At 33.5% G+C, this 26870-nt stretch overlaps 2 protein-coding genes across 2 annotated transcripts; both read left to right on the top strand.

Moving 5' to 3' along the window:
- Nucleotides 1-13238: 13238 nt before the first annotated feature.
- On the top strand, nt 13239-20361 carry LOC127790879 (putative UPF0481 protein At3g02645). Its single transcript, XM_052320608.1, has 3 exons — nt 13239-13365; nt 13540-13719; nt 18748-20361. Exon 3 carries the CDS (start codon nt 18780-18782, stop codon nt 19545-19547), a length of 768 nt encoding a protein of 255 aa, XP_052176568.1. The 5' UTR covers nt 13239-13365; nt 13540-13719; nt 18748-18779; the 3' UTR covers nt 19548-20361.
- Nucleotides 19622-20248, top strand: LOC127790892 (UPF0481 protein At3g47200-like). Its single transcript, XM_052320622.1, has one exon. The coding sequence runs from the start codon at nt 19622-19624 to the stop codon at nt 20246-20248; it is 627 nt and encodes a 208-aa protein (XP_052176582.1).
- Nucleotides 20362-26870: the final 6509 nt, after the last annotated feature.

The raw sequence follows: 26870 nt of genomic DNA, 5'->3' as shown, positions 1-26870 counted from the left end.
AAGACATATCTTCTTCCAAAAATTTGGTTTTTCAAATTTGCATTCACTTTATTTTAACAAGGTAAGTCTGTAATTTCCATAATATCATCTAACATTAGGTCAATAGCTATATCCTTTTTAACAAGTTAGTAGTCAAGATGATGAAAAAGATTCAAATGAATTTAAAATATCTTTTTTACATAAACTTAGTAAAGAATTTAAATTTTATTTGATCATTTAAATGAGAAAAACAATATACATGTGTCCTATTACTGGAAAAATAGATATTCTTAACCTTCCCATTATTAATTGTTCGAAAAAATAAAAAGGTTTTTGAAAATTTTGCACCTCTTTATTTAATCAGTTTGGAAAATAGTTGGAGTATATTATAGTTAAAGAAGTTAAATTTTGCTTATGTAGTTACTTTGTAATCCTTAAATTTAGAAATTTATGGAATTTGTTTTACTTTTTAATTTATTTCCTTTAGTTAATTAAATATCAAATATTAAGTATATGACATTCTTCGGTGATATCAAAAAAAAGATGTCCTTGTTATCTACGCACATATCTAACTCTATTAAAATATATCTCAAATCGTTGTAATATATATATATATATACATATATATATATGCAATTGAAATAATCTTTTTCCTTCTAATATTTGTTGGAACATTAAATTTTAGAGTAAGAAATCAATAGTGATGCATTAATCGGTCAAAAAATACTAGTGTGGGTAAAATAATCATTTTACCCACACTTCTTTTTTATAAAAAAAAAAAAAACAATTATTAGCCCAAAATCTGTTTCCACAATTTGGAGGAAAATCTGAAAATGAGAAGATTTGGGTGTAAATACGCAAGTCTAAATGAGGATTAAATGAAGTCTTAAAATAAATGGTGAGAATTCGTATACTTAGCCCAAAATTTTATGGCCATACTATAAGATTGACTAATTTGAATTAAATGTTTTGCACGACATGTGTGACCAACAGATAATAACAACTCGATCAACAATAATTTTAATTTTGTGGCCATACTATAAGATCAACTAATCTGGATTAAATGCATTGCATGACATGTGTGACCAAGAGGTGATAGCAACCCAAATCAACAATAATTTTAATTTTGTGGCCCTACTATAAGATGGATTAATCCGAATTAAATGCGTTGCATAACATGTGTGTGACCAAGAGCTAAAAATAACTTAAATCAATAATAATTTTAATTTTATAACCATACTAATGGACTAATCCGAATTAACTCGTTGTTGCATGACATGTGTGATCAAGAGCTGATAATAACTCAAATCGTCAATAATTTTAATTTTGTGACCAGCTAATCCAAGTTAATTCGTTGATGACATGTGTGATCAAGAGCTAACAATAACGTGTCATTAATATCGTTGCATGACATGTGTGACATGACATACGTTGCTTTCCTCGCTGCAACTATTGTCCTGTGGCTATTGCCATGCTATCTTTTACGCCATTCAATTCTAGAAATGGTACCATAACAAGAGATCACTCCACCACCTTAGCACAATTGGAGAAATGTTATCTAATTAAAATTTTATATAAATATTTACTTTTAGAAAATATCTACAAAAATTTACAATTTCTTCATAATATGATTACACTTTTCTTAATTGTGATCCCTATTATTATTTTTCTTCATAAAAGATTATTATTATTTTCCAATAAAATTACTCCTCCATCCCTCTCCCACCAAAAAGAGAAAGACAATATCTCTTCCTATTTACATTGATAGATAATGGTAATTTTCAATGCCAAAGCTCGCTTGAGATTAACATCGTGTCATTTAATCACCTAAACTTGTACTAATCTGACCTATCTTGTAAAATTAAAAAATGTTTCATGAAATCTACAATATTTCCTTGCTTTGCGGGATTACTCCACAACAAGAGTCTATAAGAAACCATAAAACATTCTAAACTACAAATAAACACCCAAAAATCATAAAAAAATTAAATGCAATTTAAACAATACATGGTGATATCTCAAACGCAATATTAGGATCTAACTCAATTGCTTTGTTGATCTAATATTCATATAGTTTGAAAGTTGGTTATAATGATAAATAAGTAAATTTGATGCTCTATAATTAATATATTTAGGCACATATAATGATGACTGCATGTGACTAATTTTATATTGGAATAAATGTAACATTCCAGAACTGCAATAGATAGTCCGTGTGCAGGTGGACCAAAAGTTGACTCGGGAATCAATGGAGCAAATGGCTCTTGAATGGAGGCCCAGTTCATCAAGCTTTTGGGGCTCAAATTGTTGACAAGTCTACTCCAAGGGTTCACGCGTCTATGGAAAACACTTTGGGTGGGATAATTCATGCGTCTATGGAAAAAGTATGGCCTTCTAGAAGTCCACTCAAATAACTTAATTTCGGCAAGTATATGTACGAAACTAAGGAGTTAGAATATTATGACAAAAAAAAGACTGTTAAAATGTCTAGAGGTTAATAAGGTTGATAGATGAAAAACTTGTCTTGAACACACACGCTGCAAATGTTATTACCAACAAGATCGTTAAACTATCTGAGGGTCAATAACATCGATGGACAAAAGACTCGTCTTGAATAGATACAATAAAACTACTAATGGAAAGACTGTTAAAATATTTGGGTGTTAATAACTTTAATGGACAAAAGACTTGTTTAGAACACACGCGACAAAAAGTTATTACCAATAAGATTGTTAATTGTCTAGGAATCAATAATATCAACGGACGAAAAACTCATCTCGAACACACACGACTAAACTACTCATGAAAAAACCGTTAAGATGTTCGATGGTCACTTGTTAAGAGCTTTCCTGGAACACACGTAAATGGTGAAGATCTGTTAAGATATTTGGGAGTCACTTGTGTCGACGGAACGAAGAACTCGCCCTAAACACACGTAAGCGTCTAAAAATCAAAGCGTTAAATGCGTGAGAACGGTTCAAGAAATCAAAGAAAATGCAAGAATCGTTAAAATGATAAATAGAGAACCTAGCATCAAAAAGTGTAGAATGAATGAAATCGGATTATGGGTAAAAAACACTAAAAGCACAAAAATGATCTAAGATAATCCAGACAAAGGTGATGGATGCACAAGAACAATCAAGCATAAGCCAAAATTAAAAACGCAAAAAGCATGGGAATAATCATGAATCAGAAATGCAAAAAGAGTGAGAATCATCCAAAATCAGAAACTCAGAAAGTGTGAGAATAATCCATCATTAGAAATAAGGGCAAATCACGACACAGTCTACTTTTCTATCTGAAAAACTCAAATAGAATAGTAAAGAGTAATTGTTGTATCATAGGTAAAAACTCATTAAAAGACCAGAAAAACCCAAAATATCTTTTTGGACTAAATGTGTAAATTTCTCCATAATCCGGGGGGTCTCGCACAAATGCGCAAACTAAATAACTTTGACATTCAAAAATCCCTTTGAATATTTCAAGAAAAGGATAACCAATTATTTATAGATAATTATAATTTTAAAATATTGGGATAAATATCATTCATAAAAATCCTAATCTTAATGGATTCCAAAATATAAGAATCTTAATCCTAACAATATTAAAAAATGTCAAGATAAATGTTATCTGTAAGAATTATAATCCTAAACTATTTTGAATTACTCTATATCTCTCTATAAATTAAATAAGCATATACCTATTCTAAAAAAAATACGTCTTTAATACTGATTTCAATACAGTTTTTATAATTTTTAATATTTGACTTAAGCATCAAAATATTTGCACGAGAACCTTCTCACATCTTCTGATTATTTTCTATCTTGTAGCTTTCAGACAACTTGATCCCAATCAAATAAAATTATTATTATATCTTGATAATAATACATAATAGATGTGACCAAAAACTAACAACTCAAATCAACAATAATTTTAATTTTGTAGCCGTACTATAGAATCGACTATATCAAATTAATTGCATGACACATCTCATCAAGAGCTAACAACAACCCAACTAATCCGAGTTAATAGCTAACTACTACCCAACTAATCCAAGTTAATTCGCTGCATGACATGTGTGACCAAGAGCTGACAATAACTTGCAAGTAATATCGTTGCATGACGTGTGACATGACATGCATGCGCTGTTTTCCTTGCTGCAATTGTTATCCTCAGCTTGCCAGATTGTCTTTTACGCCATTCAAATCTACCAATGGTACCATGACAAAAGTTCATCCACCGCACTAACTCCATCTCCACCGTGACAAAATTTTACTTTAAAATTTTTTAAAAACATTTATTTTATAATATTTTATTTAATAAATTTAATTCAAAATAAATTAGAAACATTTATAATTATAAATTTAATTCAAAAAATTTAAAATATAATACGAGAAATAACTGATAATCTAATCATATATAATGTATTAAAATTACAAAATATTTTTTAAAGTCATTTTTAATTTAACTCAACTATTAATTCCAAAATAAATTTATTTTTACCTATAAACTGAAATCTGAATTCAATTTTGAGATTTAGATTACTCACAACATAAATATTAAAAAAATTATAAATCATAAAATAGTAAAATGTTGATTTATCTAAAATTTTAAAAATATCATTAAAAAATTAATAAAAAAACCATATTAAATGTATTCTCTGCATAACTATTTTTTCTGCCATGCATATCTAAATGTGATAAGTGAAGAAGATCTGCCCCCAAAACACAATAGGAATGGCATTAAAAAAAATAAATGCAGTGTGCTATTGTCTTTTTGTTTTTGTAAACATGTAAAATAAATATTTAATTTCATATATTAATCACCAAAGATAGACCACGTTCATAGTGCATAGCATGGAAGTCTCTTTTGAGATTATCGTTCTTGCGTGGTTCTCCATCGCTCGTGCTCTTGATTTTGATAGAACAGGTAAATTTCAGATAAAGGTTTTACCTCACTACATAAGGCAAAAAATTAAACTCACAACCTATTAATGTAAATTCTAATTTTTTGTGATCTAACCACTTGATCTGTACCTTAGAAACGGAAGTCTCCTTGTATAATAAGATGATTGTCCAAGTTTCATTTTGCAAGTGCAACAACCAAATGTACTAGAAAAGGTTACACTCACCATTGCAGTACAAACCTTAGTAAAAAAGGAGGGTGATAAAAGTTAAAATTTTGTTGGAATTTGGCAGAGGTTCGTTCCAATGTAAAGTTACTGATGATAAGTTGATGATATGATTGGGAAAGCCATGCAATAAGTGAGGAAGATAAGTGTAATTTTTAGGATATAAGACATCACTTATAATTAAGTTATATTTTAAAGATATTAATATAATTAACCCTTTTTGTGCATTATCACGCCCTTTATAGTCTTAATTGTTATGCCTTTCCTTGGGAATTAGTTGGGTTATAGAGTACAATCAATGCTATATATTTTTGGATAAATAATTTTAACTAATTATAATTCTAATACTACTCACATGAATTATTTTGGTTATCTAAAAAATCATATAAATTATATTTAATTACTTAATTAGTAATTTTGAAATTATATTTAATTAGGTCAACAACGTATCCTTTTTAAGAAGTTAGTAGTCAAAATGATGAAAAGGTTTTTCAAAAAGACTCCCAGGTTCAAATGAATTTAAAGTATCTTTTTACATATATTTAATAAAGAAATTAAATTTTAATTTATCATTTAATTGAGCAAAACAATATATATGTGTCGAGTTACTAGAAAAATAGATATTGCTAACCTTCCTATTATTAATTGTTCAGAAAAATAAAAAAGTTTATTGATAATTTTGGACCTCTTAATTTAATGAGTTTGGCAAATAGTTGGAGTATAATATAGTTAAAGATGTTAAATTTTTCTTATGTAATTACTTTGTAATCCTTAAATTTAAAAAAAAAAATTATGGAATTTATTTTACCTTTTAATTTATTTACTTTAGTTAATTAAATATCAAATATTAAGTCTATGACATTCTTTGGTGATATAAAAAAAAAAGAGGTCCTTGTTAACTATGTACATGTCTTACTCTCCTAAAATATATCTCGAATCGATGTAATATATATATATATATATGCAATTGAAATTGAGTCTTTTTCCTTCTAATATTTGTTGGAACGTTAAATTTTAGAATAAGAAAACGAGAGTGATGCATTAATTGGTTGACAAGTACCCGTACTTTTTTTTTTTGGGTCAGAAATTCATTTTACTCACACTCTTTTTTAAAAAAAAAAAACAGCTAATAGCCCAAAAACTATTTCCCCTGTTTGGAGGAAAACCTGAAAATTAGAGGATTTGTGTGTAAGTACAGAAGTCTAAGTGAGGATTAAAGGAAGTCTTCAAATAATTGGTGAGAATTCGTATACTTAGCCCGTAATTTTGTGGCCATGCTATAAGATTGACTAATTCAAATTAAACGCTTTTGCACGACATGTGTGACCAAGAGATAACAATTACTCAAATCAACAATAATTTTATTTTTCTGGACATACCATAAGATCGACTAATCCAAATTAAATGTGTTGCATTACATGTGTGATCAAGAGCTGACAACAACCCAAATTAATAATAATTTTAACATTATGGCCATACTATAAGATCAACTAATTCGAATTAAATGCATTGCATGGCATATGTGATCAACTAATAATTTTAATTAAAACCCAAATCAACAATAATTTTAATTTTGTAACCATACTATACGTTCAACTAATGTGGATTAAATGTGTTGCAGGACATGTGATCAAGAGTTGATAGTAACCCAAATCAACAATAATTTTAATTTTGTGGCCATTGACTAATCCAAATTAAATGTGTTGCATGACATATGTGATCAAAAGCTAACAACCATCCAAATAAATAATAATTTTAATTTTATGGCCATAGTATAAGATGGACTAATCCGAATTAAATGCATTGCATGACATGTGTGACCAAGAAATGACAACAACTCAAATTAATAATAATTTTAATTTTGTAACTATATTATAATATGAACTAATCTGAATTAATTCCTTATTGTGTGACATGTAATATAGTTGCATGACATGTGTGACATGACATGCGTTGCTTTCCTTGCCGCAATTGTTGTTCTCGATTTGACTACTGCCAGGCTGTCTTTACATCATTCAAATCTAGGAACGATACCATAACAAGAGATGGCTCCACCACCCTAATTAGGGGTGTGTAAATAATCGGATAAATTAATTTAATCGAACTGAATTGATCAGTTAGATCGATTCAATTCAGTTAGTCATAATGATCAGTTCAATTTTGATTACTCATTTAGCAAAAAATTGGTTATTTGGTTCAGTTCAATTATTTTGATATTTATCGAAAATTGAATCGAACCATGGAATAAACCCCTTAGGAACCGAATCGTGAACCCCTCTCTTTCCCGCGGGTGCAACACCCCAGGTCTCTCTATACTACCATTTCATTTTCTATTCGTCATTTTCTCTCTCTCTCTTTCTCGCCATTTCATTTTCATTCCAGATCTAACATCTGGCAGGTTCGTTCCTTCTCTCTCCCTCCACCATCTCTCGCTGTCGTCGATGGCGAAGACGAAGACAAATGCTCTTCGTACTTCGTAGATCAGAGAGAAGACAAGAGAGAAAACCCAAAAGGCGGAAGGACCAAACTGATCCTTGGTCCTTCCATTTGCTCGGCCCCCATCGACTCTAACTCTCCTGCACGGCGGCACCATCGCCCCCTCCGATGTCGTCGTCAATGCCGATATGATGCTTCTTCTCTACCTCCGATGTTGACTTGGACATACAACACAGCAACGCCGACTTCAACGCCTATGATGAGTGCATCTCTCTCTTCTCCAATTTGCACCACCATACTCACCCTTCAGTAAGTTTTCAGCAACTTTTATTTTTCCATAAACGTGTTTTGAGTTTTTTCACTATAGAATTAATTTTTATATCTACAAAAAATCAACCGTCCGATCAAACTCATTTTTGGATATATGAATCTTGTGGTTGGGGGAATCCAATGATCGGTTCCAATAATTGGAATCACCGGCCGGCCAGGTGGCCAGCAACAATAGATGTTTGGTCTCTTTGCATTTTAGGTTAGTTTGATTTTCGGTTCGATTCAGTTCTATTACCATGATTTAGGTTTCGGTTAGTTCAATTAGTCGGTTCAGTTATTATATGCTAGTCGGTTCGGTTCGGTTCGCTTACTAATTTTTGGACGATTCGGTTCAGTTATAACCGATTGCACACCCCCAACCCTAACACAATTGAAATTATGTTAATTAATTAAAATTTTATATAAATATTTACTTTTATAAAATATCTACAAAAATTTACCATTTCTTCTTAATACGATTACACTTTTCCTAATTGTGATCCTTATTATTATTTTTCTCAGTAAAGGAATATTATTATTTTCCAATAAAATTGGTCCTCCATCCCTATCCCACCAAAAAGGAAAAGAAAATACCTCTTTCCTATTTTACATTGATAGATAGGGATAATTTTCAATGCCAAAGCTCACCTGAGATTAACATGGTCATCCAACCACCTAAACTCAATTGCTTTGTTGATTTAATATTCATATAGTTTGAAAGTTGGTTATAATTATAAATAAGTAAATTTGATACTCTGTAATTAATATATTTAGGCACATATAATGATGACTACACTTGACTAATTTTATATTGGAATGGATGTAGAAATCCGGAATTGCAATAGATGGTTCGTGTGGGTGGACCTAAAATTGACTCGGGATTCAATGGAGCAAATGGCTCCTGAATGGGGGCCAGTTCATCTCAAGTTCTTGAGCCCAAATTGTTGACAAGTCTCCAAGGGTTCATTAGTAATTAAAATACTTTTCCCTTATGATTATCCCCTATGAAACCTGGCATGAAACTGACGCAGTTTTTTGAAATAAACATATTTTATGTTTTTAATCGGTTATAATTGAATTGAGTTGAACAAAAATTACTAATCAAACTAAATTGAATTGCATGTACTAATCAATCGAACCTATTGACTAACTCCAACTAATCAAACTAATTGAAACCTAAAGCATGATAATCAAACCAAATCAAAAATCGAACGAACCCACAAAATAATTGAACAACACAGACGACCTTACTGTTGCCGTCGGCCACCTAACCAGCTGGTGATTTCAATGATTGGAACTGATCATCAGATTCTTCCAATCGCGGTGGTTCATATATTCAAAAATGAGTTTGATCCAATGGTTAATTTTTTGTAGATCTAAAAATTAATTTTATCTCGTTTCCAGAAAAATATCATCGGCCACCATCCACAGTGGATTCCGACTATCGGAATCAACCATCAGATTCGCCTTGGCTCAGTGACCCACATACCCAAAATTAAAAGCATATAATGGTTGGATTTCAATAGATCTAGGTTTTAACGTTGAATAAAAACCCACAAAAAGTTATTAAAAAACTTATCGAAAAGGCCCAAGCTCATATGCTCCCCAGAGACGCTCTCTCCACCGTTGCGACTCTCATTGGTTTCAATTTGAACCGCATTTTGTTGTGGTAGTTCTTGTTCTTGTTCTTTCTCTTTTGTCTTTATCTTCTTCCTTGGTTGTCACTCTCAAGTTTCTCCTGTTCTTACTGTTGAACTTCCCTGTTCTGTAGAACAAGTTCTTGGATGCTTCTGCGACCATGTTCATGTTTTGTGTCTTGAGATGGAGAGACTAGAAAGGAAGGATCCATGACGATGGTGGAAAGAGGGCTAGCCGACGAGAGTTGGGGAGGGAAAGGGACAAGAACGAAGGGTCGAAAAAGGTAGAACAGAAGGATTGAATGGGCAAAAATTGGTTCAGTCTTCCGCCATTCTGTGATTTTGTCTATCATTTTTCTTTTATACTGCACCCAAAATGATGTCGTTTTGTAATTTCGCTCGGTTCGGTTTATTCGATTATACCAACAACAATAACCTAACCGACAAAAACTAACCAAAATTTCTACAAAAAATAATCAAATCACTAATCGACTATTGAAAAATTGATTCAGGTCGGTTAGTTCAATCTAACTAAAATTATGCATAGCCCTAGTTTATGGAAAAAAATATGATTTTCTAGAAGTCCACTCAAATAACTCAATTTGGCAAACATATACACACGAAACTCGAGAGCCACGACATTATGACAAAGAAGACCGTTAAAATGTCCAAAGGTCAATAACGTTAACAAATGAAAGACTCACCTCGAACACAGGCGACAAAAGTTATTATCAACAAATCCGTTAAGATGCCTGGGGGTCAATAACATCTACAGACGAAAGACACGTCTTGGACACGCGATAAACTACTAATGGAAAAATCATTAAGATGTCCAAGTGTCAATAACGTCGATAGACAAAAGATTTACCTTGGACACACGCGACAAAAACTATTACCAACAAGACTGTTAAGATGTTCGGGGGTTACTAAAATCGACGGATGAAAGACTCACCTTGAATACACACGACTAAACTACTCATGAAAAAATTGTTATGATGTTCAGGGGTCATTTGCGAAGAGCTCGCCCCGAACATACGCAGATGACGAAGACATATTAAGATGTTTGGGGGTCACTTGTGTCGACGAAACAAAGGACTCACCCCAAACACATACATATGTCTAAAAACCAAAGCGCAAATGGGTGAGAATAGTTCAAGAAATCAAAGAAAACGCAAGAATTGCTAGAATGATAAAGGGAGAACCTGACATCAAAAGTGTAGATACGTGAAATCGAATTGTAGGTCAAAAACACTAAAAGCACAAAAATAATCTAGGATAACTTAGAATCAAATGTGATAGATGCCCAAGAATGATAAAGCATAACCCAAAATCAAAAATGCAAAAAGCATGAGAATAATCATCACTCAGAAATGCAAAAAGCGTGAGAGTGATCCAAAATCAGAAACTCAGAGAGTGTGAGAATAATCCATCATCAGAAATAAAGGCAGACCACGATACAATTTACTCTTCCATTCGAGAAACTCAAATGAAAGAATGGGAATCAATTGTTGTGTTATAAGTAAAAGTCCATTAAAAGACTAGAAAAGCCCAAAAGCTCAAAATAAATTTTTAGGATAAGGTGTAAATTTTTCCCATAATCGCCCGAGGGGATCCCGCACAAATGTGCAAATTAGATAACTCTGACATTCAAAAATCTTTCTGAATATTCCAAGAAAGGGATAAATAATTATCCATAAAAAAATCTAATTTTGAAATATTAGAATAAATATCATTCATAAGAATCCGAATCCTAACAAGATTAAGAAAACTCAAAGTAGACGTTATCTGTAAGAATTTTGATTCTGAACTAATTTGGATTACTTTATATCCTTCTATAAATAAGTATACACTTATTTTTTAAAAAAATTACAACTATAATATTAGTTTCAATACAATTTTCATTAGTTTTAATGTCTAAGTTAAGTATTAGAATATTCGTGTGAAAATCTTCTCATGCCTTCTTATTGTTTATTTCTTACAGATTCAGATAGCTTGACGTGATATTTTTAATTAAATAAATTTATTATTATATCTTGACAATAATACATAATATATGTGACCAAAAGTTGATAGCAATCCAAATCAACAATAATTTTAATTTTGTGGCCATACTATAAGATTGACTAAATCAAATTAAATGTGTTACATCACATATGTGATCAAGAGCTAACAACAACCCAACTACCCAACTAATCCGAGTTAATTCGCTCCATGCCATGTGTGACCAAGAGCTAATAATAACTTTTCACTAATGTCGTTGCATGACATGTGTGACATGACATGCGTTGCTTTCTTTGCCACAATTGTTGTTCTCGGCTTGACTGCTGCCAGGCTGTCTTTTACACTATTCAAATCTAGGAATGATACCATAACAAGAGATCACTCCGCCACCCTAATTTATTGGAAGAATGTTAACTAATTAAAATTTTATATAAATATTTACTTTTATAAAATATGTACAAAAATTTACAATTTCTTCTACACTTTTCCTAATTGTGATCCCTATTATTATTTTTTTCAATAAAAAAAATATTATTATTTTCCAATAAAACTACCCCTCCATCCCTATCTCACCAGAAAGAAAAAGAAAATATCTATTCCTATTTTACATTGACAGATAGAGGTAATTTTAAATGCCAAAGCTCACTTGAGATTAACATGGCCGGTGCGCGGTCATCCAATCGCCTAAACTTGTAATAATTAATCTGACCTATCTTATAAAATTAGAAAATGTTTCATGAAATCTACAATATCAAAAATCCAAAAAGAATAATAGTACAAAAGTTTAGCTATAAACAAGGCATCTAATCAATCCCAATATCCTTCCCGCATATTTCAACCCAAAACTACTTCACACAAAGCCTAAAATTCAAAACCCCAAATCTTAAATTTAAGACTAAAATCTATTTAAAATCAATACCAAACCATTAGTGTACAGGCCTAAGTACAATCTCTATGCTACTTTCTTTAGTTTTATTATTATTTAAATACAATAATAAATTCAAATATTAGAAATTGTCTTTAAATTATCAAGATTATGCAAAACAAAAAATAGTCAGAGAACATGAAATATTTTCTACTCAATCACTCTGATACTTAAATCAGATTCTAGTATTTAAAAAAGTTAGGAGAGTTTTTTTGGGGGGTAGCAGTGACTTATTTTTTTAGAAATAAAGAATTTTTTTATTTATAGAAGAAATTAAAAGTTTATGATAAATATTTTTTATATTTTAAAATTAATTAAAATTTATACTTTTATGGATAAATTTTATCCTTTGTGAAATTACTCGAGAAATTTTCAAAGTTATCAGTGCTTCTTCACTAGGGAATACCCTGTGGGAGTTTCCGGGAGACCTCTAGGTGTCTCGAGGCTTCTTTCCTTGCTTTGCGAGATTGCTTCACAATAGAGTGCCAGAAATCATAAAACATTCTAAATTACAAATAATCACCCAAAAATCATAAAAAATTGAAATGTAATTTAAACAACACCTAACATTCAATTGCACGTCAGTGATTAATGGCGTTGAAAATGACATGACATGATATGATAGGACACGGCTTGGATTAATAATTTCTCGTCAGCGTCAAGTTGGTTACCTGAGCCAATCGGATGGCAAAGCTTTCTTAATCATACAAGCCAAGCCTGCATATGTATATATAGAAGGATGGGTTAGAAGCAAACAGTAAACAGTCATATATGTGAATCGGTTGGTCCTGGATCCACGGACTGTTTTTGGTAAATTGAGTGTCTCCTCAAGCTTCCCCGAATTGTAATCGGGCTCTCAGTTTGGGTTGCTTTATTTACCAGCAGCAGAATCAAGAAAGAAGGAGAGAAGGATATTGTTGGAGACTCTGCAGAGAATGACGTCCGAGGTTCCTTTTATTATTTCTTTTTTCTATTAGATCATCCAAAATCTAATAATGTTAGCTAGAATAAAAGAAAAAAGATTTTTTATTATTCTGTTTTAGTATTTTACTTTGTATGTGTGAATGATGCTTCATATAAACTAAAAATATAAACATGTTGTAAAATATATATTGTTGCAGACAACTCTATCTTGGAGCCACTTCATAGTCAGGAATTATTATCATCCGTTGTCTCGGTGCAAGCGAGTTATGTACCCAGGGAAGCGTGTCGAGGACCCCACACAGCTTTTGGACTATCACCGGCGGGAGCGAGTTATGTACCCCGTGAAGACACAGATTCTGGAGGGTCAACAAAATATGGTGAGTAACACGAACCAAATCTACATATTATCTATGAAGAAAATTTAAAAAAAAAATAAAAAAAATTTCATAGTAAATTAAGCTTAATGTAATGTTTCTTTCTTTATTGGTGGCTTTCCCAATTTTACATAGATGCATGCATGGAATTAACACACTTAATCCTTCCATTTCATTTCTTTTAACCGATTGCATGTTCGTAGACAAAAAGAATTCAAAAAATTGCAAGGAGAGGAAGAACACAATAAACATGAACGACTTTACTCCCAAACAAATTTCACCTCACTCTACCACACATACACCTATATATAGATATTGTTGGAGACTCTGAAAATGTTCGTAGCCATTGAAGAAATCTTTCAAAATATTTGATTGAAGTTATTTTTAAAAGGACAAAATATTCAACTCTTGAAGCCAGTGAAGATTATAGCCGTGTACCAATGTATTGGTATTACTTTGGAAGGGTTTGAAGTAAACAACAATCTGTGAATCGATTTGGTTTTGGATCCATAGATCTGGTAAGAATATAGTCATTGGTCATGATTAATACTTTGTTTTGGAAATGATACCTGGACATGGACTGTGTTGGTTAAATGGACTATCTTGTCTAAATTTATAATTTGCATGAAACTTCAATATGGACTACACATTAAAGATGCAATATGCTCAATTGGTACAGCATTGGAAAAGCAGCACGACTCCATCAGTCATGCCATCGATATTGATGAACGAACAGACACAAGTACATCATCAACTGAAAATGGTAAACAACATTTAGTTCAAAAATATCTATTAACTCAACTTTTGATTATTGAGACATTAAAATTTTTAATTTTACCTCAGTCATAGATTATTGTTAAATTCTGTCAATTTTTAAAGTTTATTCAATAACATCATAGGCTAATGTGAAAACATCACCATGTCTCTCTCTCGCCGCTCCCACACCACTACGCGATTTTAGAAGAGTCTTAGATTTTTGTTTAGAGTTTCTGATTTTTTTTAGGATGCTTGAGAAAGGCATGGGTGCTATGCATTCATAGTTGTCCCAGCTTAATTCGATGACTGATTAGTTGTTTGAGGTGCTAATGTCATCTTTTTTTCTGGGGTGGTTGATTGTTTGGGGGGATTGATGAGTGGAGTCTGGGAAAATTTGGTGGTTGAGCTCAATAATGGGGATCGATCCCAAGAAAAATCAAGATAACATATTTTACCTCTTCACCCTGATTTCCACTTCCATATATAAAGAATCTAATCCAAATTTGAATCACACCCACCACAATCACCCAAGAAACTCTTTTTCTGGGTCAAACAAAGAGAGTCCAAAAGTACGAGTTTTAGTGGATAAAATTCTTTACATTGGATCTCAACCCAGATTAAAGTCCCAAGGACTAGCCGTGGTGGAATCGAGCTATCAACATGGCAAATGCATAAGTTCATTTTTATTGGCACATCACATATTTAGTTTTCTAAACTCGAATTTAGTAATTATCTCATCAAATATTTAATTTTTTTAATTATTCTCAATATTCAATTTCCTAGTTGTATATTTGTCTTCTTGTAAATCCCATAAATTAGAGATCCTTTGTACTATATATAAACCTCTTATGGTCAAAAGAATAAGTAAGAGAAGAATTTATTTCTAAATACCAAATTGTTTAAATGGTATCAGATCAAGAGCAAAGAAAGCTCTAGTTCCTCAAAACTCGTCAATTGAATCATGTCTTCATTTGAATCAGAAGACATCTCTATTTTACCATCTAGCCCCAAGCCCAGGAAAACGTCTAACTATGTTAGAATAGTCGATGAATTTTCACATTATTTTCTTACCATTTGAGTTAGTTCATATAGATATTTGGGGGTCTTATCAATACCATCATACTCTGTAGCATGTTTCTTCCTTACTATTGTTGATGATTTAAGTCATCGCACATGGATTTACCTTTTACAACATAACTTTGATGTTATGATCACTATATTGCTTTTTATGCCAACGCATTCGCACCGATAATGGAAATGAATTCACAAATGACACAATGAGAACATTTCTTCACACATATGATTCTCCACCAAGCCATACACCTAACAACATGGTATTGCAAAACTTAAACACTGTCACCGTTGCTAGAGCCTTATGTTTTCAAGCCTACTTACCCATGAAGTTCTAGGGTGAATGCATCTTAACAACTACCTATTTGATCAGTTTAATGCCTGCACCAAACTTGTTAAAAAAAAAAAGGTCCATATGAAAAGTTATTTTCCAAGATACCCAAGTACATACATCTTTTAGTATTTGGTTGTTTGTATCATGCTTGTGATCTTATATATACTCATGACGAGCTTAGTCCTTGATCTCAAGTTTGTATTTTCGTTGAATATTCGTTTGGTCAAAAATGATATTAATTTTGTGATCTTAAAGCCTGAAAATTTTTTGTTTCTAGAAATGTCTTTTTTCACAAATTAATTTTTCTTTTTTGACACATTAACCATTCCCCTTCAAGACTTTCACTGTCATCCAACTACTTTCTCTAAGTGATCATGTGATGGATGAATCTAGATTGTCTCCATCTTCATCTTCCCAACCTGCCAATCACCACTTGAACCAAATTCATCCACAAGTTCCTCTAACAATCATAACTTCTCCTTTTTCACCTACTCACAACCTAGACCAAACCATCTAGTTATCTTCTCTTGAGCCTAAGGCCACTTTAAATTTCCATCCCTTGTCGTCCCAACATCTAAGGCACCCTATTAACTACAGAGAACCCAAAAACCACCCTTACACCTCCATGACTATGAGTACAAGCTTTCGATCAATGCCTCGTTCCCATGTTGTCTCTTTGGGTAAGCCCTATCCAATAGCATCTCATGTTCATTCCTCTAACTTTATTCCCCCTTGCCAAGCTTACCTTGCAGCCTTGTCTACACATACTGAACCTCTGATATTCACAAGTTATTAAGATTACCAAGTGAAAAGATGCTATGACAATTGAAATTGTAACCCTTAAAGCCAACCAAACTTGGATTCTTATGGATCTATCTTCTAACAAGAAACCCATTGGGTGTAAATGGGTTTATAAGATCAAACTTTGAGATAATTAGAGCATTGAACATTACAAGGCTCAATTAGTGGCCAAAGGATAACACATAGGTTGAAGGGTTGGATTACACCAAAACTTTTGCTCTCATTGCAAAATTAACCACAGTTCATTGTTTTTTATCTATTGCTACAACTAAAAATTGGGAGCTAGACCAGTTGGATGTTAATAATGTTTTTCTTCATGGGAATCTCCATGATGAGGTTTATATGACACCACCTCTGGGTTATCTTTCAATACTGATACAAGATTATATTGTTTACAGAAATCATTGTATGGCTTGAAACTTGCTTCACTTCAATGTTTTGATAAATTATCTATAGCTCTTATTGATTTCGATTTTATTCAATCCAAGTCTGATCATTCCTTCTTTACTTGAGTATGAGGTACTTTTTTTATGGACATTACCATTTACATTCTGATATGATCATGGTTGGTAATGATGCCATGGCAGTAGTTAAACTTAAGAACTGCTTACGTCAAAGGTTCAAGCTCAACAACCTTGGCCCCTTGCATTATTTTTTGGGTCTTGAGGTGGCTCACTCTCCAAAAGGTATTTTTCTGTGTCAACAAAAATATTGTCTAGATATTTTATAGGAAATCGACATGCTTGGCTGCCAGCTTTCGACTTTTTCTCTTATGCAACATCATTTATCTCGTGGTGTTAGTGCTCCTATTTTACATATCGAGCAATATCAATGTCTACTTGGCTACCTCATTTACCTTACTATTACTCGCTGAGATATCTCATACTCGATTCAATTTTTGAATCAGTTTACATAGAAGCTCAAGCAGCCCTTTCTTGATGTTGAAAAGCATTTGCTTCTTTATCTTCAATCTACTCCATGTCAAGGATTATTCTTTCCATCTCGCAATACTATACAAGTTACTACTTTTTGAGAGGTAGATTGGGCGAGTTTTCCCATTACTCATCACTCTATCACAGCTTTGTTATTTTTCTTAGTGATTTTATGGTATCTTGAAAATCAAAAAATAACCCACGATTTCCTACTCGTCTGCCAAAACCAAATACTAGTTCTTGTTTCTACTACTTGCGAATTAGTTTGGCTTTGAAGTTTGCTTCATGATTTGGTTGTGTGACTCTCCACATCTATCCATTTGTTTTATGATAACAAGTCGGCTCTCTATATTACAACTAACACAATGTTTCATAAACGCACAAGCACATCAAACTAGATTGTCATTTTATACGGGAAAAGTTTTTGGGTAACATCATCAATCCTCAGCACATTTCTATCAAGTTTCAATTAGCTAACATCTTCACCAAGGCTCTTGGGCATGATTGATTTCATAGCTTTTTATTCAAGTTAGGCATTCGAAATCTTCATGCTCCAACTTGAAAGGGGGTATTGGCATATCACATATTTATTTTCCTAAATTCGAGTTTCTTAAACCAAGGAATTGTCTCATCAAATTAATATTTATTTTCCTGATTATTCTCAATATTTAGTTTCCTAATTGTATATTTGCCTCCTTGTAAATCCCATAGATTAGGGACCTTAATATTGTATATAAGTCTCTTATGGTCAAAAGAATAAAGTAAGAGAAGAATTTATTTTTAAATATCAAATTGTTTAGAGATTTGTGTCCTTTGGATGAGTCAGGAAAGCTTTTTTTTTTGTCCAAGAGGGGATTATTTTAAAACTGGAAATCTCCCCCCCCCCCCCCTCTTTTTGTGGACTGTGGTGGCACGATAAAGTTTTCAGCGCTGGGCTGAGGGAAAGAGTGAGAGAGAGATGGTGACAACAAGATATATAGGACAACTAATTCATTTTTAAATTCCAGGTCAATCTTCACACATTATTAAAGTTTGAGTCAAAATTTAAAAATATGATGATGAATTGAATATTTGTGACTTTGATATTTTAGTCAATGTATTGCTTTTATGTAAAATTGGTTCACTATGTTGGTACAGAAGGAGAAAACACCTCCGGCTATAAATGGATAATGCCCGAAACCATGCTCATGGAAAAGAACAACCGTACATGGATATGTCAGCTAGAATCCTATGAAAAACAGAACATAAAAGAATTGAAAATCCAAAAAGTTCCAGCTATACTTCGTGGGGTCAAGTCTAATAAGGAGTGCTACGATCCCATGATAGTTGCAATTGGCCCTTACCACCATGGTAAGGACGAGTTACAACAAATGGAAACTTTCAAAATTCAATTTACCCTACAATATGCTGATCAAAGTGGAAAATCGATTAGGAAATTGTACGAAGAGATGCAAAATTCTTTGGTTGAAGCTAAGAATTACTATACCGAGGACGTGGCAGAAAAATTTAACGACGAGAAGTTTGCGGAGATGTTGTTTCTCGACAGTTGCTTTGTCATCCAATTCATGGATAGTTGTGTAAACTCCGAGAACAATAATATAAAGACCACGAATATTGATACAGCATTCATAAGACGTGATATTATGTTATTGGAAAATCAACTCCCTTTGGAGATCCTCACTAAACTAATGTGCTTGAGCTTGAGGTTTGAAGGAGGTCAAGGATTTGAGATGATAGACAACTTTATCAAGCTAATCATGAAAGACCCTCCTATTGAAGAAAAAGCACCAAGAAGGAAGACTTGTTTTTTATTTTTCCAGACAAATTCTAAGTCAGAAGAAACTAACAGAAAAAAGAAAAAGCCTATTCATCTTCTTGAGCTTGTTCGGACTAAATTTGTTGATGATACAAAAAAAAAAAAAAAAAAAACAGTATAATCAAGGAAGACCCTAGTGCTGAAAAAAAAGCACCAAGAAGGAAGAGTTGTGTTTGGTTTCGTGAGCCAAATCATATGGCAACATGCTCTATGCAAGTTGATGTTAATAGAGAAATTAAAAATGAGGCTAGCGACAAACCACCTCTATATTGGTGCTTGTATCGCTCAGTTAAGGAGTTAAAGTCAGTGGGAATACATTTTCGGCCTAGCGAGACTTGCCAATTCACTGATATCAAATTTAATTCTGGGCACTTGTATGGATGGCTCAAACTCCCTCGAATAACCATTGAGGATGGCACCAAGTCTTTGCTTTTGAATTTGGTGGCTTTTGAAGCTTGCGCTGACCCTTCAAGCAATTTTGAGGTTTCCTCGTATGTTTATTTCATGGATACATTGATTGACCATGCTGAAGATGTGAAGGAGCTACGATCTAAAGGCATAATACTCAACCTCTTGGGCAACGACGAACAAGTAGCGAAACTTTTCAACGAGATAAGCGAAAATGTGGTGCCCAATTTACGAGTTTTTGGGAATGTTCAAGAATCCCTTAACGACTTCTGTAAAAGCTACAGAAGGTTGTGGTTGACTGAATGCCTGCACGATCATTTTAGAAGCCCTTGGGCCATAATTGCTTTCCTTGCTGCAATTGTTGTCGTGTGCTTGACTATTACTCAAACTGTCTTTTCTGCCATTCAGCTTTAGATACTGTATTGCATTTTAGAAGCCCTTGGGCCATAATTGCTTTCCTTGTTGCAATTGTTGTCGTGTGCTTGACAATTACTCAAACCATCTTTTCTGCCATTCAGCTTTAGAAACTGTATTGTATTTTAGAAGCCCTTGGGCCATAATTGCTTTCCTTGCTGCAATTGTTCTCGTGTGCTTGACTATTACTCAAACCATCTTTTTTGCCATTCAGCTTTAGATAATGTATTGTATTTTATCTTTTTATTAAATTCTGTGTTTTTTTTTTTTTTTTTTTTTTTTTTTGTTTCCTAAGGCATTCATTTACTAAATTCATTTGAGTAGTATCCTACACATCTTATTTTTCTAAATGCAGAATTTTAATCATTACAGGAAAGGAGACCCATTTATCGTAACACCTACGTCATCTTGTATATTTATTAATGCGCTTTAATAATTCTAAAAAATAAAAAATGTAACTTTCAATCACCATCAAATAATTTTTATATAAATCTTATACATTTAATATCTATACTATTTTATAAGTACAGAAGGCGTTTTGGTGTTAGGAAGTCAAGTCAATTAAAATAAATTTCCAAAATACGCTTTATATTTTTGTTTAAAAAATAAAAATATAACTTAATTATTAAGATTTGATCTCATGATGTTGTAAATATGAAATAATTTAATTTTATTACTTTGCTAACATTAGCTTTCATTGAAATTTTTCCTTAAACAAATATGAAAAGTATACTACAACTACCAATTGTCACCTAATAAATTTTTATTTAAAATAATTTTATTTTTATTTATACATGCATAACACGAGCCGTACACTTATAGATTTACCACCTCAAACCCTTCATTTAGTGTTACAAAGATTGAACTCTATCAAACTTTTGTTATTTCAAAATCACCCTTCAATCTTCTAAAAATCAAGAATAATTTTATCAACAAGTTTTGGTGTAAAATGCCATTATTGAGAGTTGTGTTACAACTCTCACAAATTTTCTTATTTTTTTTCAAACGTCACTACTTATAAAGTTAGAATCCAAATATAAGAGAAAGAGAGAGATTGGTAATGTCGAAGTTGTAGGAACCTTTAGAGAATTATATTATAAGATAAGAAATGTTACTCAACTCTCTTTATTCAAACGTCATTAATTACTTATAAAATTAGAATCCAAATATGAGAAAGAAAGAGAGAGAGATTGGCAATGTGAAAGTTGCAGAAACCTTTAGAGAATTAAATTATAAGCTAAGAAAATAAACAACGACTTGGCATATTGCTTTGCAACCATATCTTAGTTTGGTGAAGTTGTGGGATAAAAAAAGTGGGGATGATTAAGAGAATGGAATAAGAAGAAGATTGCAAAGAGAGAGAGTTAAAGAGAATAAAAAAACTAAGAGTGTAGAGTTTTAAAAAATTAAATAGTAAAACAAGTTAATATTAATAGTGTTAAAAAGTAAATTATTCAATTTTCAAGTGATTCCAAACAAATTAAACAAGAATAAATATATTTACGTCTATGCATAAGTTACACAAGCATTACGTGTGTGTTTGACTTCTTGTAGATTAATATGGTTGCCATGCTTTTATTTTGTCAAAGTTTGGGTTTTATCATCAGTTCACATCAACTAATCTTTGAGGGTGTTTGGTTAACTTAAATTATAGGAACTTATAAGTTAAATTTTAAGTAGAATATTTTAGTCTTTCATTTGGTGGTTATAATTTTCTTTGAGATCATTTATAATGCTATTTAAAAAGGTTACATAACATCAATTTATAGAAAACTTATTAAAAGAGCTTATAAATTACTAATCAGGTAATAAAAATTTGCTAAAAAGTAAAAAGATAAATAATATTTTTTAATATAATACCCCAAGAGATCAGAGAATGATAGTATATATCAAAGATAAGTAAAGAAGAAAATAACACCAACTAGATATTTTTTGGGCTGAATGTAAGTAAAGAACTGTCAGGTTAAGCGTGTTTGAACTAAGGAAACTTAAGGATGGGTGACCTTGGAAAGTTCGCTTATATCCATTAGGATAAATTGTTCCGATTTTTCCTATCACTCAATACGAAATATTACATGTGGTATCAGTCTTTTCTATCACTTGATATAGAATGTTACATCTCATTTCTTCCAACTTTGCAAAGTAAGTGATAAAAAAAAATTTAACCTCTTAAAGAGCTAATAATTAAACTTCCTTTTGACCAAATATTAAACTACGCCAAATGTCATCTTCTTAAGATAAAAGCAATGACCAGTTTGATCCATTGATTTACAAGTCTCCTCCTTTCTATTATAAATTCATTTCGCCGTATCAATGAAAACACTTGAATTGTCATTAGTAGAAGAGGAAAAAAAAACTCTAAGGATATTGTGAATAATTATTAAAATGGACAACTACTCAAAAGGATAATCTTGAATTTAATTACACGATCATTATTGATCCTAATCGTCCGTATTAAAGTGAACCAACATAAATAGGGTTACCCTATGTCTCATTTTGTATAATTCAAGTGATCAAATATTCTATTATAAAAAAAAAATTCTTCTGTTCTTTCAAATTTCATAACATGTTTACCAGACTAAATTGTAAAGATCAAATATTCTATTAGTAATCATTTTTTATGGATGATCTTGAAGATTAATCCTAGTGTACATGTTAAATGATCAAATAGTTCCTACAGAATTATATTTTTATTATTAGATGTTGATTAATCCTAATCAGTTTCAGTAGAACTGTTAATAAGTTCATGGAGAACTATATATTTGCATTATTATATGTTGATTAATTTTGAAATAATCTTAATTAATTTTTTAAAAAATGTTTGATTATTTAACAATTTATGAAGAATTACATATTTTGATTAATCTTGAAGATCAATTCTAATCAATTCTAAGTTTAATTTGGAACCAAATGTCATTCTAGGAGTTCAAAATTTTGAATTCAAACACAAATAATTTGCAATAGTTAAAAAATAATGTAAAATAAAATTCTCCATTAATAACAAAATCATAGAGAGATTAAACATTCCAAATTATAAATGTTTAAAAGATTGAATAGATTTCAGTTTTTACTTGACTTGTATACGTAACCTTGGCCTACCATCTCAGCCAGTTTGTTGGGACTTTCACGTAGTGGTGATCAGAATTTTTGGATAAATCGAATTAATCGAATCGACCAATTTGGTTAGTTCGGTTCGATTTTTTTGATAAAATAATTTAGTTTGGTTTATTCGGTTCGACTTTTTTATGAGACGGTTCGATTTGGTTAATAATATTTTTAATTTTCGGTTATTCAGTTAACCGAAGTAATCGGTTCAGCGAATCAATAACCGCCCCCCCAAACACTAAACCCACCCGACCCGCGACACTCACACTCCCCCCTCTTTGAGTTCTCTCTCTCTCTATCTATCTCCCCCCACCCTCGCATGTGACTGCTACTGAAACCGCACCCCCCTTCTTTCTCTCTCTCTCTCTCTCTCTCTCTCTCTCTCTCCCATCTGTAACGACCCGCTCCCACTTACGGGCGCCACCGGTAAATAATTAATCGGATTACTCACTCAACGAACCACAACTGAAAGGTTGGACTATATTTCAACAGAAAACTCCCTAGGTGGGAACTAGGCTTCGTTCTTCCCTTCGCTCCACTCAAGAATCGGTCCCAACTTAAATAAGAAAAACTTAGCGAATCAAGACCCAAAACCCGGGTGAGCTTCACCTCTCTTTAGCTCGCCTCATAGCAAGCCAAAGGTGAACCAAGCACAAAGCTAGCATAACGAACACTTTGCTGAGTTTTGGGGATTTATGAAAACATACCTCGCTGATCTTTACTCGGTCCGAACTTAGCTTCAACAACTAAGGCCACATATGCATCACGAAGACTTACAATCATCAATCACATTGCTATGATTACAACAACTAGATACTTCTAGGGCTCAATGACGCTTACATTCAAGCACATGAATACATATAAGAAAATACATAAGATTACACAACAACACATCTCAAGCAACAAGCTAATTGCCACAACAGCCTCCTAGCACCATCCATGCTCGCATCTGGACTTGCATCATCTACACATGAGGTAAAACCTCATGAGTCATAAAGACTCAGTAAGGGTGCAATGCATGTAAATATGAATATAACCATATTTATGTATGTCAAATGCATGCAAATGAGGCTAGGCCCATCTATCCTCACAACCCTCCAAAGTTTGAGGCATCAACCTATCAACCTTCACAACACTAGTACTCCATATGGCCACACACGCAAGTATTAACCATTACATGTAAATGCAATATAAAAATATTATCAAACATATTTACCAACTTGCAAGGCCATCTCCACATGGGGCCATCTTTTACCTGGCTTAAAGCCTCTTCTCTGCCTTGGCACGAACTCCAGCCTGAACCTCGAGTTCCTCTAGGATCACTGCCTTCTCGGATGAACCTAGAGTCAAACAGACAAAACCCCACAATATCAAACATTAACCAACACCTTCGCTTTTGCTTACACCGCAAAATCATTCATCAACACTAACTACGGCATAAACCAGCCATCAATAATTTCCAAACAACCCCGACCCAAGGGTTCAATCCAACAACACTACACAATTTAATATCTCAAATAAAGAAAATATTCTGAAAAGAATTAATTAACTTATCTCAGTCAATTTGGAAAAGAAACTCGGCCAATCGCCCACACTAGCGTTGCCTCCTTAACTGACATCTCATGCCCAAATCTCCAATGTCAAGCCTCTGGCACGCTCCTCGAGTCTCAAAATAATTTCCAGATTATTCCCCAATTTTTCTAGAATTTTTTTCTATTTTTCCCTATTTTTTCAGATTTTCTTTTATATTTTATTTTTATTTCTTTTTATTTATTTTTTTTCTTTTTATTCTTCTTCTTCCCACGCGCGTCTTCTTTTTCTTTCATCTTCACTGCGCACGCGCAGGGCTGCCAAGCATGGCTGCAGGCCGCCGCCGCCTGGCCCGCCTGCTGTTGTTGCTGCTCGCGCCGCTGCCGCCAGCCCCGCATCAGCCGTTATTGGCTGCCATCACCGCGGCCAGCATCTTCGCATGCCACCGCCTGTGCGCGACCAACCTCCACTAAAACCAGCGGCCATTGCCGGCCACTAGAGCTTCCAACACCGCGGCTGAAGCCTCTTGAAGCTGTCGGCACCGCCGCTCCATGCTGTTGCTGCATCGTTGGCCTCCATCGCGACCGTCGGCCTCCATCGCAAGGCCTTGATGTGAGCCTCCCGATCGCTGCTGCCTCATTCGCGCGTCGTCCATGGCTGCCCTCGATCGGCCATCTTCCACCCGCTAGCCATCACTGCATCTCTCTCTCGCGATCAGTCTCTTCCTCGCTCGGTCTCGATCATGACTCCCTGCTTCCCGGCTCTCTCTCTCGGCTCTACTCTCTCATTTCAAAATATCAGAGAAAGACTTAGGAAGCTTCCTCACACCCACAGCCATATATACATATATATATAATTTACATATAAACCCCACTAATTTTCCATAATTTCACTTAAGGAAACATTAATTGCACTTGAGGATTCTAATAATTATACTTAGACTCTCCTAAGATTTTAATTAATTACCCACAAGCCATCAAAACCTTAATTCTCCAAAATTAATAATTGACTTTTACTCGAAAATGATGATTTCGTCCATGCGCCTGGGTGGGTCCTCTATTCGACCCGAAAATGCTTCAGGGTTGTCTCACTCGCAAAATTGGACCACCCCTAGGGTCCCCTCAGCTTCCCGGAGGTCCTCTACCACCATTCGGTATTGGCACCCACTCGAGCTCATATAGAATTTATTCCAAAAATTATTCTCGGTCGGACTGCCTCCAGCGTCATTATCCTCATCTCGAGACACTCACCAATCTCTTGCCCTCTTCCCTGGACATCCAAGTCCCGAGGCACTCCCTGCCGCCAACTTGACAAATTTCATTAATTAATTTCTTGAAACCGACTTTCGGGCTTCCCGGACCACCCAAGATCCTTTCAAAATAATCAAAACTTATTTATTTCAATACCATGTAATACCGGGTATTACACCATCCTCCCATTCGTAGGCAAGACTGCGAGATCGATTCTAGCAGCCCCAAAACACGAAACCCACACTCGACCGAATCAAACCCTAACCCTCACCCCACTATCCCTCACCTTTTCGTTTCTTCTTTTCCTTGTGCTTGGACGATCGACGAGGGCTATTCCAAGATCTAGGTCATGGCGGCGACTGCCGAAGTAGCGAAGGGGCAATCGACGACGACGGCATGCGCTTCAAAGACGCTGCAGACGCAAAGTGAAAATATCAAGTGACAAACAGAGATGCAGAGGAGAGAAGACCAAGGCGGAAGGACCAATCCACGCGCGCCTTCCGTTCGCTTCGGCTCCGCTATAACACCCCAATTCCCGAAATGGCGTTACGTAACGTAAGATTCCGGGGATATAAATCTTTTTTCCTAATAAAAACCCATCACAAAATCGTTCCCCGAAGATCTCGTTATACCTTCTCAGTATATCAATTATGAACCATCAATAAACTAAGACAGGTACATCATCTCAAATGTGGAAGCTAGATCGAAACCTTAACAGGTTATAACCGAAACCACTT

Source organism: Diospyros lotus, chromosome 14 (assembly GCF_014633365.1).
Source record: "Diospyros lotus cultivar Yz01 chromosome 14, ASM1463336v1, whole genome shotgun sequence".
Lineage (NCBI taxonomy): Eukaryota > Viridiplantae > Streptophyta > Magnoliopsida > Ericales > Ebenaceae > Diospyros > Diospyros lotus.
The sequence above is the reverse complement of the archived record's forward strand: the minus strand, read 5'-3'. Positions and strand labels throughout refer to the sequence as shown.